This window comes from Lygodium microphyllum, chromosome 3 (genome assembly GCF_053477565.2).
Source record: "Lygodium microphyllum isolate KBCC chromosome 3, Lygodium_microphyllum_v1.1.10, whole genome shotgun sequence".
In the NCBI taxonomy this organism is placed as follows: domain Eukaryota; kingdom Viridiplantae; phylum Streptophyta; class Polypodiopsida; order Schizaeales; family Lygodiaceae; genus Lygodium; species Lygodium microphyllum.
Window position 1 is genome coordinate 139,033,705 of NC_141137.1, and position 14,717 is coordinate 139,048,421.

General features: G+C 38.7%; 1 protein-coding gene across 2 annotated transcripts; it reads left to right on the top strand.

The window, feature by feature from the left end:
• The first annotated feature begins 1,372 nt into the window (after positions 1 to 1,372).
• Positions 1,373 to 3,683, top strand: LOC148038948 (uncharacterized). Of its 2 annotated transcripts, none has more exons than XM_087674818.1 (2): positions 1,373 to 2,237; positions 2,932 to 3,683. In XM_087674818.1, exons 1-2 carry the CDS (start codon positions 2,139 to 2,141, stop codon positions 3,205 to 3,207), a joined length of 375 nt encoding a protein of 124 aa, XP_087530944.1. In that variant the 5' UTR covers positions 1,373 to 2,138; the 3' UTR covers positions 3,208 to 3,683. The 2 variants fall into 2 exon arrangements, with proteins under 2 accessions (XP_087530944.1, XP_087530943.1); XM_087674817.1 differs by having other exon boundaries at positions 1,375 to 2,237; positions 2,929 to 3,683.
• The last annotated feature ends 11,034 nt before the right edge of the window (positions 3,684 to 14,717 follow it).

Consider the following 14,717-nt stretch of genomic DNA (forward strand, 5'->3'; position numbering starts at 1 on the left):
AAGATAACCATTTTACTTATGACTAAAAGTGCTATGTAGGTCCATGGGCCCTTAGTTGTGTATCTCAATGCTAGAAATAATGGTCAGTTAACAAGGCCAATAACTTTTGAGAAGGTTCATTTGTGTGAGATCTTGTAAATGGAAATAGTATATCCATAATAAATATGTTCATCCCTGTAACAAGTTAACGAGCTTCAATAAATAAAGCCTTTAAGCTTTGGTGTCTAATCTTTACAACCAACTTTTTCTTTAAGGCTTCCAAGGAGACTATTATATCCAAAATGAGATTACTAAAACATTCCAATGGGTCTAGCATAACCTAGGACACATACTTAAAGAACCCATTTGTCTAGCTTCGCAAAACTGTAACAAGACAACACCATAGATGATATGCCAAAAAATGAAAGACCAATGGACATTCTTTCCCTTGGACCTAGGAATGCTTGCTTATGTGTTAAGATCATGCAAATTAGCAATGCTAATAACTTCTAGAGCTTTCTTGCACATTTAAATTCCCAAAATAAACTAAAGGTTGTCTTCATTTTCCAATTTATAGAGTGGATAATGGTCTAAATGAGGGATCCACTTAACCAATTGATTCCCTGTGGAGTGTTTGACTATAATGAGATTCCAAAGGAAGAAGTTAAACCTTCCAAACTAGAGTAGTTTTCCAATCAATGAATGCTAAATATTTGAACTCACCGAGTGCCAAAAAAGATATGTTTTGCCCAAACATGTGATTATACCCAAATTGAGCATTATGTCTTGGTGAAGTAGGCTAGGTATCGTTAAGTCTTGGGAAAATTAGAGTAATACATGCTCATCCTTGAGAGAACCTCTCCTTGATCATGTGGGAGCTAGAAGGCATATTTGGATGTTGTGCTCTGGTCAAGTAGTAAGTGTAGAGGATCTTATCAATGGATCCCAAAGCTCAAAGTGCATTTACTATGGGGTAGGAGACCATTGTGGAGCAATGAGGCTTGTGTCCCTTTGAATAGATCTCCCTATCCAAGGCACTTCAAAGCAAGATGTGCAACACATGGATGATGGCTCCTCCACCCCAACATGATTTCTTAAAGTGCATGTACACACCTGGGGATCCACATTATATCTACTATCAATGTTCGTTCCGTTGGGTTTTGTGGCAGACCCAACATACTTTGTTTTGTTTGAATTCGTTAATTTGAAAGGACCTAGGCTAAGGTTTGCTTACTTTTATGTCATTTGTATATTGGCTTTATTCATGCAGCTTCTCTCTTTTTCTGCTGCATGCATGATACCCTTAGAGCATGATACTCTTTGCAGCCTTGGCAGGAGCATAAAGAAAGGTGGGATGAAGGAAAAGATGGCCATCTCACTCACTCACTCACTCACTCAATCACCCTCACACACACACACACACACACACACACTCTCTCTCTCTCTCTCTCTCTCTCTCTCTCTACACTGCAATCATACTGGGCTTGATGATTAAAGCAGGCCCTTCATCACTCTGATTCAAACAAGGGCAAGCCTCTCTCTCTCTCTCTCTCTCTCTCTCTCTCTCTCTCTCTCTCTCTCTCTGTGCCTGTCTCCTCTGTTGAGCCTAACCTTGGGTCATGATCATCCCCCGCACACTCCGCCCTCACGCGCAAATCTTCGCCATTAATTAGAATCTCCTTACAAAATTTCACCTTCCCGCAAGAAGCTGCCCCATTTTCTGCAAGCGATCACTGTCTCCGTCGCACATCATTCACAGATAGATACAATCATCATCATCAATGTCCTGCAATGTCCGACGGACTCATGGTTGCAACCTGTGATAACTTTCAATCGGGAATCCATCCATGCCAGCAGGCTGCCTCCATGCTCTGAGTTCCTCACGTGCGAGAAGGAAGCCCCTGTCGTACCATTCTGTATGACAAAGGCGCAGGCAGTGAATTTGATCTGAGTGTGAATCGGAAGGCTGTTTTTCTTCCCGAGAAGATCATCAGCAGTTTCTTAAGGCTGTGCTACAGCTGTTGTTGTGATGATGATGAACAATGATAATTATATCCTTGATCAGTTGATAGATCATTAGGGAGATGGTCTAAGGCCTAATTAAGGGTTGTGAATGCGTGAACATAAAAGCAGGCTTGGGAACATCCCCGACTATCTCGATGCAATTCTGCGTGATATTAGCCTTGCTATTGCTCATCTCATGGGGCCATACAGAGTTGTGCTTGTGTGGTTCCTTCAGAGGCATGTTACAGGTCGAGGTAAATTAAACCCACTTCTGAGTGTGCTAATAAGCATTCAGAGCTAAGCAATCTATTCATGACATATAAGTGTGTGTTTTGGATTCCATGCGTGCAAAAGATCTATTGTAATTCTTGCTTTTAAATTCAAGGTTATGTTATCTGCGTCACTCCTATGCCAAATTACTACTCTTAATGTGTCTATTCAGTTGAAAAGGTCTTAGGCTTCAGAAGTATGTTTGTTGCAGCTGACAGGATGCTTGTTTTATCTGAGTATGAAAGAAATCTTGTCCTTGAAGGTGTGTACTGTTTAATGATATGGAGGCATGCCTTCAATGATTGCAGTAAAGCTTCCATAGTGTGTGATAAAAGGGCCTAGCACAGCTTCATGTATACTGCAGCATATGAAGCTTTGCAGTTGCAGTTTTACAATGCAAGTTGGATAGAATTCTCATTCCTAAGCCCCTTTTCCCACCCAGGAAGATGTTAAAAACCTCTTATGTATATGAGGCCTTGCAGTGGTATGTGTAAGATGCAAGTTCAATGGAGTTTTATTCCTAATCTGCACAAAATGAGATATGCTGCTTTGTTGTCAAACTGCCCAAAAAAATGATGTTTAATGGCTGCACATGAAAATTGTTTGAGCACAAATCCTGATCAATGTGTATTAGCTGCACATGGGTATTGAAACTGTGGATGGTTGAATTGGCAGCAGGCACGGAAGAAATCAGGCCATGCTGAGGTACAATTAGAAGGCAGGGGTACAATAGCCAAAGGGGGAAGGGCAATGATGGCCAGGGTGGGTCTGGAGATGAGCACCACGTCCAGTTTTGCAGATGATTATGGTGCCCAGAATGCGCCTCCGAGGTTGCCTGAGGCGAGGCATGGGCCTGTGCTGTTCTTTGGCTCACCCCCAAGGCGAGCTCCTTCATCGCCACCTGCAGCTCCTAACTCTCATCCAAGGAAGAGGAAGCCGCCGTCGAGGCCGTAGTGCGGCACGCAACCGCTACCGCAACTGTACGACCACAACCACAAACTGTACGACATTTACCAGAGCCCCAAGATGATTCACCCCGCTTGAGCTTGCCAAATCACTTGCCTCTACTGCCACTAGGTTTGCAGTCCCTTTAGTGTTTCATTTATATGACTCTTTGTCCGTCCTGCTGCAACACGGGAGAGACTAGATATGTGCCATATCCACACCCTTTAGTGTTTCATTTATATGACTGTCTGTCAGTCATACTGCAACAAAGGAGAGACTAGATATGTGCCATGTCCACACAATCTCTCTCTCTCTCTCTCTCTCTCTCTCTCTGTATTATGCCTATATATAAATCACAGCGATAACCTCTACTAGGACTTATTACATGCAGACTGTTTTCAATTTGCATATCCTACTATCTTATCAGTTCTACTCTCCCTTCTCTGATTATACTCGTAATAGCACTTCAAATTTTGCTCTGAAATTAGTGTGAACACTTTTGGTAGCATACAAAGAACCTTTCATTTAAAAGTTTACAATGGGGTTGTGGCTTAGTGGTTTGGGTGTGTGTGGGTTGAGTGAGTTATAGGGGTGTGTGAGTTTAAACCATTCGCATTGCATCCTCAAAGGCATAATAAAACATCTCTTTGCTTCTAAAAGTTTAGACGTGAATAAATATGCTGCAAGGGAAGTGGGGCACAGTTTAGATGTGAATAGATATGCCGCAAGGGAAGTGGGGGCAAAAGATTTGCACTCATAGGGTTTGAACTCACACACCCTAGTTGAACCCACACCCAAGCTGCCTCATGACCTGATTGGCTTTAACTTAAACGTTTAGGTAGATGCCAAATCACATTTTGTAGTCTTCCCCACATTATGTACAAGAGAAAAAAATTTGTTTTCTTTCACCATTTTTGTAACCAAAACCTTTGTAGATTTGTAAGCCTTAAAACCATGCTCTTCAAATATTTAAGGTCATTCATAGAGATTTGCAATTGATTTTACATTAAACCTCATTTTGTTGTGAACAATGGGGAAAGGTAAACTAAAAGAAAATGTTAATTATATTTGCTCAAGTATTGCAGTCCTTGGTAGTTTTGGGACTGCCAAATTAACTCTAAATAATTGCTAGACTTATTCCATAAGTCCAAACTAGAGCTCCCAACACGTGTTATTAAACCTTTAAAGGTTCTAGATGAATATTTCTGTTGCATGATTTTTCTATTAATCTTGATATCCTCAACTCACTATGTTTTCTCCCCTTTTGGTTTAGCATGTTACAACTATAATCGTTGAGTGCATGTATGTGTCTATCATGTGAGGACTAATAGATGTAAATGCAATCTTCTCCCTCTCTAAAATATGAGCATGTGCAAAAGTGGTTTGATATATGGATATATTTTTTCAATTTAGCACAACTTGATGAGTGTTAATACTTTGAGTTATATGTAAGTTGCTCTATTAACAAATATATTAAGGGTGAGGGAGGGTTTGAGGTAAAGAAATCTCTCGGGTGTAGTCAGGGCATACTAAAAAATGGGGAGGCGGGTCCTAAAGCCATGTGACTAATGTATCTCCACTAATTAGTGTGAGCACCTTATTAGCATGGTGGTTAAGTCACAAGTATGACTAGATATGACCCTGGTGCACAGCTGTGGTGGAGGGGTGGCATCGCCCTCTCTTGATATGCTTGATTTTCTAAGTGTAGAGGGTATTTGGGCAAACTATACTTGTCCTCTTAGCAACAATCATTGTCAAAATGCCTAGACTTTTGGCAATGTGAATATTACCTATTTTTCTCAAGTGAAAATTTCCAATCTAGTTTCAATCCTCAAGGGAAGTTGCTTTGCTCACTACCTAATCAAATCTTGATATGGTCTTTCCACCCCATTACTTCTCTTTTTCAGTGGTAGAAGTGAAGGACTCCATTGAATATAACATTGGGGGTTTCTTCTAAACCTAATTAAATTCTAATGAAATGCAATAATTGACATTTAAATTCATTGATCAACTACATGAAATCAACATATTTATGATGCAGGTTGTTCATCAAGAATTCATCAACAAAGTGACATTATCATCGTTTGACTTTGGTGATCCCATAGTGCCAAATTTGGTGAGTAAATCATAATCCTCATCCAATTTTAGCTATCAACAATTTGTCCCTCTCAAGTGTTCTTGAAATCTTGGAATTCATAATTGAGATTGATACATTGGGTACCATTGCAAGCCACATAGTAGTTGACTAGATGTGCCCAATACTTAAGCACAAGGTCAAAATACTAAAGTTGTGAATGAAAAACCAATGTGTGGTGCAAAAGGTGTAGGATAACCCACTAACCATTAACATGTTAGCAAAGTCTATGGCTACTTGGCAAAATTAAAATACTGCAATTGTGTGAATGAAAGGCAGGTATCAATCCCAACATTTTCTCAATAATAGTTATGCCATTTCTACTCCCTCCATGAATGGTGGGAGAGGAAGAAACCTCAAAGACCTCCACATCGGAGATGTACAAAATGATCAAAAAGGCTCCACACAATGGCTTAGCTTCCACTATGTATAATAAATCCTAATACCTTGGTTTAGTATAATAGATATGCCTAATACAAGGGTAAAATTTGCTTCATGACAACCCATCTCATCCTAATGTAGTTTTGTCCTCAAAACTGAAGATCGAATACAATGTACAATGAAAGCTCATGTAGAAGAAACTCTTGTCATGTGGGTATTTTGGTGAAAATGATCCATCAAAGATGCCCAAATAGCACTCCAAATTTGTGAAATTCTTGCACGCAGTAAGAAACAAGGATACTAAAGAAAAATGCCCATAACTCATTGCAGAGAAGTCGGGTTTGCATGAACAAGGTATCATTATGAAGTAGACGCATGTCACAAAAGTCCAATCGTGACAAGGTTTGGCAATTAATTTCAATGCAAAAATGTTATAGTGTAAGCTATATAATTCTATTCTATAGCTTAAGTAACCTCATTGTTTGAAGGAGAACTTCATAACTTCATAAGGATGGCTAAATGTGATTGCATGCAAGCATTAATATTTGCAAATAGAGACATGTTATTATTCATTGAGTGAATGTGTTTGAATTTAATAACCTAGATCAAATGGAACCCATCGTAGTTCTCATTATCTATATATAAGGATCTTCCTTGAAAACATGTAAATTTTGAATACTAGCTAGATCGAAGGGAAACATGTCTACCGAATTACGAGTCTCCTCTAACCCAATATCAAGATCATAGACCCTAGTGGTCATGCCATTTGTTGAAGCTCTACATGGGCTAGACCGTCCTAATGGTTGCATCATTATCACATGGGTTCCTTCATCGATGCCTCTGGCTTGTTGCATGTCAATAAGCTCCACAACCCTAGTGATGACAATGTCTTCTAGCATGTCCTCAATAGTGCTCTCTTACACACATGCACGCACGTGCGTGCACACACACACACACACACTCTCTCTCTCTCTCTCTCTCTCTCTCTCTCTCTCTCTCTCTCTCTCTCTCTCTCTCTCTCTCTCTCTCTCTCTCTCTCTCTCTCTCTCTCTCTCTCTCTCTCTCTCTCTCTCTCTCTCTCTCTCTCTCCAATTTCTTCTTGTTTGCAAAACATTAGTTATTGTGTCATATCAAACGTGATGTTGATTATATGAATCAAGGCAATGCATGAAACCAACTAGTTATGATTCTGATTCACTTTCTTGTCTTGTAATGTTAACCATATGGAGGACATCGCTTTTACCGATGGTAGCAGATCCTTCAATTAGTGTAGTGTCAATTACAATTTTGCTTCAAGTCTATCAATAAGCTTGCGAGATGTGGGTATCCTCCAGCCTTCACCATTGCGGGAGCCATCCTGAGAGTCATGCTAGAGTAGGAGCTTGTAGTGTAGGTCCAGCCTAGCTGGATGTCATCTTGTCCTAGCTGCCAACAAGGTGCATGATCACAATCAATATCCATCTAGCACAAGGAGCTTTTGATGAATGTCTAGATAGGAAAAAAAAGAGATTTCCTATCTAATTTACTAGATAGAAATACACACATCTAGGGATTTTTCGGACTAGGGAAAAGGGCACTCTTCCTATATAAATTAGATAGGAAAATTTTCACTATATAGGCCTTTTTTTCTTATGTCCAAAAAAATTTGCTAGATAGGTAATATTTTCATACATAGGTATTTTTTTCCTACGTCGAGCAAAAGTGCCTACATAGGTAATATTTTCCTATATAGGCTTCTATTTCCTATGTCAAGAAAATGCTCTTAGATAGATAATATTTTTTTATATAGGGATTTCACCATATAGATATATACCACTATATAGATAATATACTTTTTCTATATATGCAAAATTTTTCTATATGGAGATCTCACTATATAGATGTAAATTTTTAATATTGACAAAACCTTACTAGAAAGGTAAATGAGCGTGCTTTTTAGTAAATCTTAGTCTTGCTTTATAAAGCCTCTAACTTTTAATAAATATATTATATACACTATAATAAAATTATTGTAAGCTCAATGGCATGTCAATTTCGATAAAGAGTACAAATCACTTTTTTATTTAGAACTCAAAAATATAAAAACTTCAAGAGTGAATAAAGATAAAATTGAGATAGAATTTATCAATTAGCATAAATTGTCATATGTTCGTAATTGTAACAAATTACTCAAGTATATTGACATCATGAAGTGTGAGAGCTAAGCTTTCACTTTTTCTCACACATACTTTATTTTTAGCTAGCAAAAAATCAATGAAGTCCTCTCTAAATATATTCATGTTAGTTTCAGTGCATTTTTGACAAAAAGCACCCATCTCCTTCCTCAAACCAACATATTGCAACTTCAATTGTCTGTACATCTCTGATACTGTATGGACTTCGAAGAATTTCATACAAATGGTTTCTTGATCATGTTCATTGAACACCTAAAAGCACAATCAGATCATGCTATCAACTACTTGGATCATTATAATATTAAAAGAATAAACTTATAGAAAAAATCTTACTTTTTGCATAGGAGTGAGAGTCTTTTCGTCGCCTTCATGACATATATCATCAAAAACCTTTAAAAAATAAAAGTCAATATCTTCATGAAGCATTTATTTTTATTCAAGAAGTTAATTATAATTTTTATTTTAATAAAAAAATCTTCAAAGCATATCTTGAACTTCTTTACTTTTTGATTTGTAGAAGTCGATTGTAACAAACATTGCTGCATCTTTACAGTCATCTGAAATGTCTTTTTTCTTATTATGCATATAAAATATATTTTACTATAAATATTGAAAATGAGATACTTACTTTGCATGGTTGCTTTCCTTTTTTAGACTTATCATCTATATTGACTCCAATCTTTGAGGTTGCACAAACCTAAGATGCAAAATAATATTATGTACGAAGATTTTTAGATTAAACAAAACTAATGCATTGCTATAAGAAATAGGTATAAAAGTTTTTAAAAAAATACATTTGAACAATGTGTATTTGTCTTATGAAGACAATCCGAAGGCACCTTACTATTTTTTCCAACCTTCAAAATATACAAAATCATCATCTTAGAAGCATATTAACTATTTTACTTGATAATGTCACCTTAAGATGCATGTATTGATATAAACTTGATAAAAAATACTTACATTCAATTCTATTATGTTATTTTTACTCTTTGATAGGCTTTTCCTTACAAAATTTGCATACATTGTGTATGCATCATTCTCCTAAATTTAAGCAGTTGCAACATAAGTAAGTCAAATGCAATGAATATCATTATTTCTAAAAAATACAAATATAAAAAGGAGAGATGAAGCTAACTCTCTACATATAGAATATAAATACCTCATTATTATCACATGACATTGGTTCAGGTATATAAACCCCTAATTCTACATCATAAGTGATGGGACCTAAAATGGGTACGGCACTAGTCGGACCTCATGCACAAAACAGACAACCCCACTCCACGGCCTCGTGGGCCAGGAGCATATGTAATACACCGATAAACACTAGATAGACTTAATTGTGCATTTGTAGCTAATATGTAGTCCAACGTTTACCTTCCCTGCTCCTCAGAGGGAGATCCCATAATATGTAGGCATAGTGCCCCGTCACACAAACATCAGGAAGCTCCCCTCGACTGATTGCCGCAGCTCCACTGCAACTCTCCTACACCTCGGGGATTGGCCCCAAAATGTGTCGCTCCAACATATAAGACATAACACACAAGCTTCACTCTTTTCTTGTTTTGTAAGATCCAGGAATATATAGATCCTTACCAAACAGTCCCAACAAAAGCATACAACTGACCCACAACAAAGGCTCCTTTCCACTCAACGTATAAGCCATATACTAGGAAGATAATTGCTATGCAATCCAGGACTGATATCATGTCATGCGTCATGCATAGTGCATATGATCCTAGTGCACAAACAATATTTATCAAATCAGTATTTTGTGATGTGGGAAAAACAACCCTTTCATGATTTTCACTAAATGTATGCTTCGATGTATGGAGACTAGCACCGATCTCTCGTGCTACTAGCCCCTTAGACTCAATTATCGCAATTCTAAATGAAATGCACAATCAAATGTTTTAGAAATTCAAACCCTCTCAGTCCTCTTTATCTCTTAACCTCACCCTTTCCCTCTAACATTTAGGTTATGCTGCGTTGCATAGGTGTAAGGGTATTAATTTGTATGTATTTTTCGCATAAAATGGAAAAAACATGAACTATAACAGATAAACAAAATCAAACTAAAGCCAAACTTCATGCCTTAGCTTTGTTATATAGCCACAACCACGATTCATAATTTTTTAGATTTTTATAACACGAAAATCCTATTTTTCCTCATTTTTAGCTATTTTTCTCTATTTATTTATGCATAAAAATAGATTATTTTCTTATTTATGATTAGTGACTAATCATGAAAGTTGAAAGATGTTTTCTCTCAGAATTTTATCCCTTGCATATCTCTTTTTCGCACCCAAAACCAATAAAACCTTCATTTTTACACTAAAAAGGCACTTTTCGGGCCATAATTTAAATATTACGACTATTTATCATCACCGATCTAATTTTTTTTAAATGCATAGCCCTCAATCATAGTGCAAGAAAGATTTAAACAAATTTTTGTTCCATATGAATTTCATTTAAACCATCAAACATCAACAAGAAGCAAATTTCCTTTGTAAAAATGAGGCATACTGCTTATTTGCATGTTGCGGGTTTTGTAATTAATTTTTTCGGGTTGCCAATGGACCGAACCAGTAGAAAATCTTCAATGCTGAACATCTCATCTCAGCCTCCTCTTGATCTTGGAGCAATCCAATTCTCCATGCCAGACAAGCATCCTTTAACCGGCCTTCCTTCTTCTTCATGGGCATGAACTGCCCCTTGAGGGGAGAGAGAGGGAGGAGAGAGAAAGACTGATTTTTTATCTCCATATCTAAGCAACCATTGGAGGAATGGAGAGTGGTGATGGGGGGTGAAAACATAGAGCATCAGGCTACTGTAGTCGCTTCATAGGGTTGTATAGAGGTGGGAGATGGCCCCTCTCCCTCTCTCTTCATCCATCGCCATGGTGTCTCCTTCCCTTCATGCGGCCAAAAAAAATCCCCTCCTCCCCACCCCCCCCCACGAAATCAAAATTTTAGGAGCCCCCCAAAGGGAGTCCCCAAGGGTCACACCCTTTGGCCCTTTCTAAAGTCATTTACACTTGACCTTTGGCCCTTGGCCTCCCTGTATCCCCATTTCCACATCCAGTGTCCGAATCAAGGTCTGAAAATTTTCGCTCGACCGTCTTGAAGTTTCCCATTGTTGGGCATCTCTCGGGATCCAATCTGGCAGTCAAAAAATTTATGAAAATTCCCCAACCGTCACTCGGTGGGTCTTTAAAGTACTTTTGGGGCTTTACCACTTAAAATCATATTCATTGCAACTGCCACCTTCGACGAAGTTTATTTTTCCCCTGAAATTGGGATTTTTTGGCTATTTTTAGCACTTTTTGGTATCAAAAATCATCTGCCATTGGCAACCACGGGATAGGGTGACTCAACCCATTGAATCCCACGAATAGATCTGTACATGAACACAACCACAAAGAGCATCAAGCTGATACAAGATATACTCAACAAAACACATCACAACTCTCACCCTATCCCCTAACAAAACCAAGGCATGAAATCCACGAGGAGTAGGCCTAGCAGAATCTGACAGAAAGCCTAAAGCTTAGTTACTAACCAACTGCTCCAACACAACCAAGATAAAAAGAACAATCAAAGAGGTCATCCTAAGTAGTGGTCTGAACCACCTACCTAACTAAGGACAACTCAACTAGGAACTCCTACGAGGTGAGAACTCCTATAGCCTGATCAATAAATGGTGTCTAGTAGCACATTTTCATAGCTTCTAATTGTCCATACTTGGGCATGTAAAAAGGAGGGAACTGAGCGTAGTGACCCAAGGAGAACAGGGCATCGGTTCCAGGTCCTGTCTTGGAACCGAAGAACCTACCAAGCCCTCGCAAGGCGACATTTAATCCTTTTCTAGCTCTCACTTTTATTTTCACTTCAACCTTCTTTTATTTGCTTTGCTTTTCAGCTAGTTGTCACCCCTAGGAAGACAAGGCATCGGCCATGGGGCTTGTCTCGTCCCTAGGAACCTACCGGGCCTTATCAAGGCAATAAACGATTGCTTAAAGATTTTTCTTTCTTCTTTATTTTTATAGGGGTTAGAACCCCTTTTTACACACCTCTGAATATTCATAGATTTCCTTTCAGATATTTAGGGTTTTTTCCTTTGGGTTATTTGTAGTAGGCTTGTCTAACTGCCCCACACTAACAGGACCTCCTAGAACAGCCACCTAGTAGGTCAGCAAAATAGGGTCACTAGAACTTCCTCTAACACAGGTCTTTCAGTGCTTGACAATGCCTTTACAAGAGGCAATGACTACTCAGACCTCCCATAGACATACATAACCTAAACCTGGGACTTCATGCCTTAATTGACGGTCCCCAACCAATAGAAAGAAAGCACCCTTACATACACATGTATCATTATTTTCTTAAGGGAAAAAGACTCGGAAAGGGGATGAAACCACCTAGAGTGGCCACGAGAAGCTTCTTCGCAGCAAAGGCTCCCGCCAGCGACTTCATCACCCTGTATGATTCAATCACTAAAACAACAAACCATTAAGAGTACCTGCACCAAACAGGCATAGAGCCCTCTTGGCCTAAAGAAATAGCACATTTCACTGCAAACTAACTGGCCCTCTTGGCCTAAAGAAATCAAACATTAAACTACAAAACTAACTAGCCCTCTTGGCCTAATGAAATCAAATAGAACAACACATATAGATCCCTCCTTGGAAGAAGGCAGATATACGAAAATACGCTCTATTCCAAGGGGAAAAATAGGGCTCTCAGCCCTAGACTAAATGCATCAAGTTGTGACCCATCTCTCCTGCATATATAGCAAGAGGCGTATGCATAACATGCCGTCTGACCAACCTATGGATCTAAGATAGTAGTGATAGATGGGTCTTGGATACTCTTCGCATTACCCATATCAACCATCGCCTACCATGTAACACATGATCTGATAACATCCCCGACAAGTGACCAGGTCTTGTCTCATTATCAATGACAACATCCGAACTAGGATCACAGTTGAAGAAGAGGTCCTCCTCATAAGTAGAATTTGCTAAGGAATCCACAAACTGATTCCAATAACGTGGGACTAGCTGAAGAGACATGCTCTCGAATTCATCAAGTAACACAATATTAGTGAGTTTGGGAATCTCCCAATTCCCATTTTTTGAATACTAAAAAGGTAGCACCTGGATAACATGCCCATAAGTTTCTCAAAACCATATGATGTGACCTATCATTGGAAAACACTTGAAAAATGGAATCTATTGAGCTATAGAGCGCTCAATTTGGAGTTATAGTGTTCAAGTTATGACAAATCCAAAGATTTGACCATGTGTCCCAAACTTATGGGAAATTCCCATATTCCCCAATATGGTGTTAAGTAGGGTTATAGCAGTTCGATGATACATACAAAGGATAGGATTTCGAACCGTGTATGTCCCATTGAGTTAATTTAAGATTAGCTCCAGTTCCCTTTTACTAACAACCGCCGAATACCACCTTTCTTGGCAATGTTCAGTCCCATAATCAAGGCTTTATACTCTGCCATGTTGTTAGTGAATCCTACCCTGAGATAAACAACTAGTTTCATTGTAACTCTGCATCGGGGATCTCGAATAACTACTCTAACACTTCCTTTTTTATTAGGGCCCCTGGACACTCCATCAAAGTATAACGTGTACGTCCACTGTGTACGTCCACAATGGGTTTACACTGCCAGCCATCAAGAACTCCCCCTATTCATAATGATGATAATCAAAATTCAACATATTTAGAGGGTGTACTGACGGCTCCATCCCACCTTCTTCATTAAACTCAATAGGGATGATTGTCATGATTTGTAAACAGTGATGGCGGAAAACTTTAATCTCCCACACAAAGATACCATCTTCTTGCTTGATCACTTTGTACCCTTTGCTCCACCAGATAAGCTTCCCCTGATGATATCTTTGCTCTAGATATGGGTGCTCCAAATAAGGGATTAACCGCCCCATCAACCAGTTTAAGATCTTCTGCAGGTCTCAAGCATTTAGCATGTTAGCATATTCAGAAATAATAAGGTTTAATCTTATTAAGATCAACCTTATTCTTAAATTCCACTCCCTGTAGCTCAGCTAATAAAGTCGTGGACTTATTTTTACCTATCCTAACTATCTTGTAAGGGCCATCCTATCTCGGTTCCAACTTCCCTAGAAATAGCTCCCTACGTGCATCGTAGTACAAAAGTAATTGTCCTTTCTTAAAAGTATATTTCTTCGCTTTTAGATCATGCAGCCACTTCATCCAACGCTTAGCCACTTCCTGGTATAACAAACTTTGCAATTTGAGCTCGTCCAAGTGGGCTATAGTCGTAAACTGCTCAAATAGGGCATCTTCATCACCCAAAGAATGATTGATTGCAAATCTTATGGTCGAAAACTCAATTTCTAAGGGCAAGACACACACCTCCCCATAAACTAATTTAAATGGGGTGTGGCCAGTGGCTCGTTTAAACGTTGTGTTATACGCCCAAACAGCCACATATAATTTTGTATCCCAGTCCCGTTTCTTTTCAGAAACTATCTTGGATAGGATACCCACAAGCTGCTTATTGGTACTTTCAACTTGTCCATTGGCTTGCGGATTATAGGGGATCATCTTATTGTGCCTAATTTTCCAAGTTTTAGTCAGGCTTTTAATCACCTTATTCAAAAAGTGAGCTCCATGGTCCAATACTATTTTCTTTGGTGGACCAAAACGGCAAATAATTTGCTCAAGTAGGAAAGTGGCAGTCTCTTTTGCATTGTCTTGCCTCATCACCAGTGCTTCTGACCACTTTGTAAAGTAATCAGTGAGAGTACTATAATGTATCTCTTC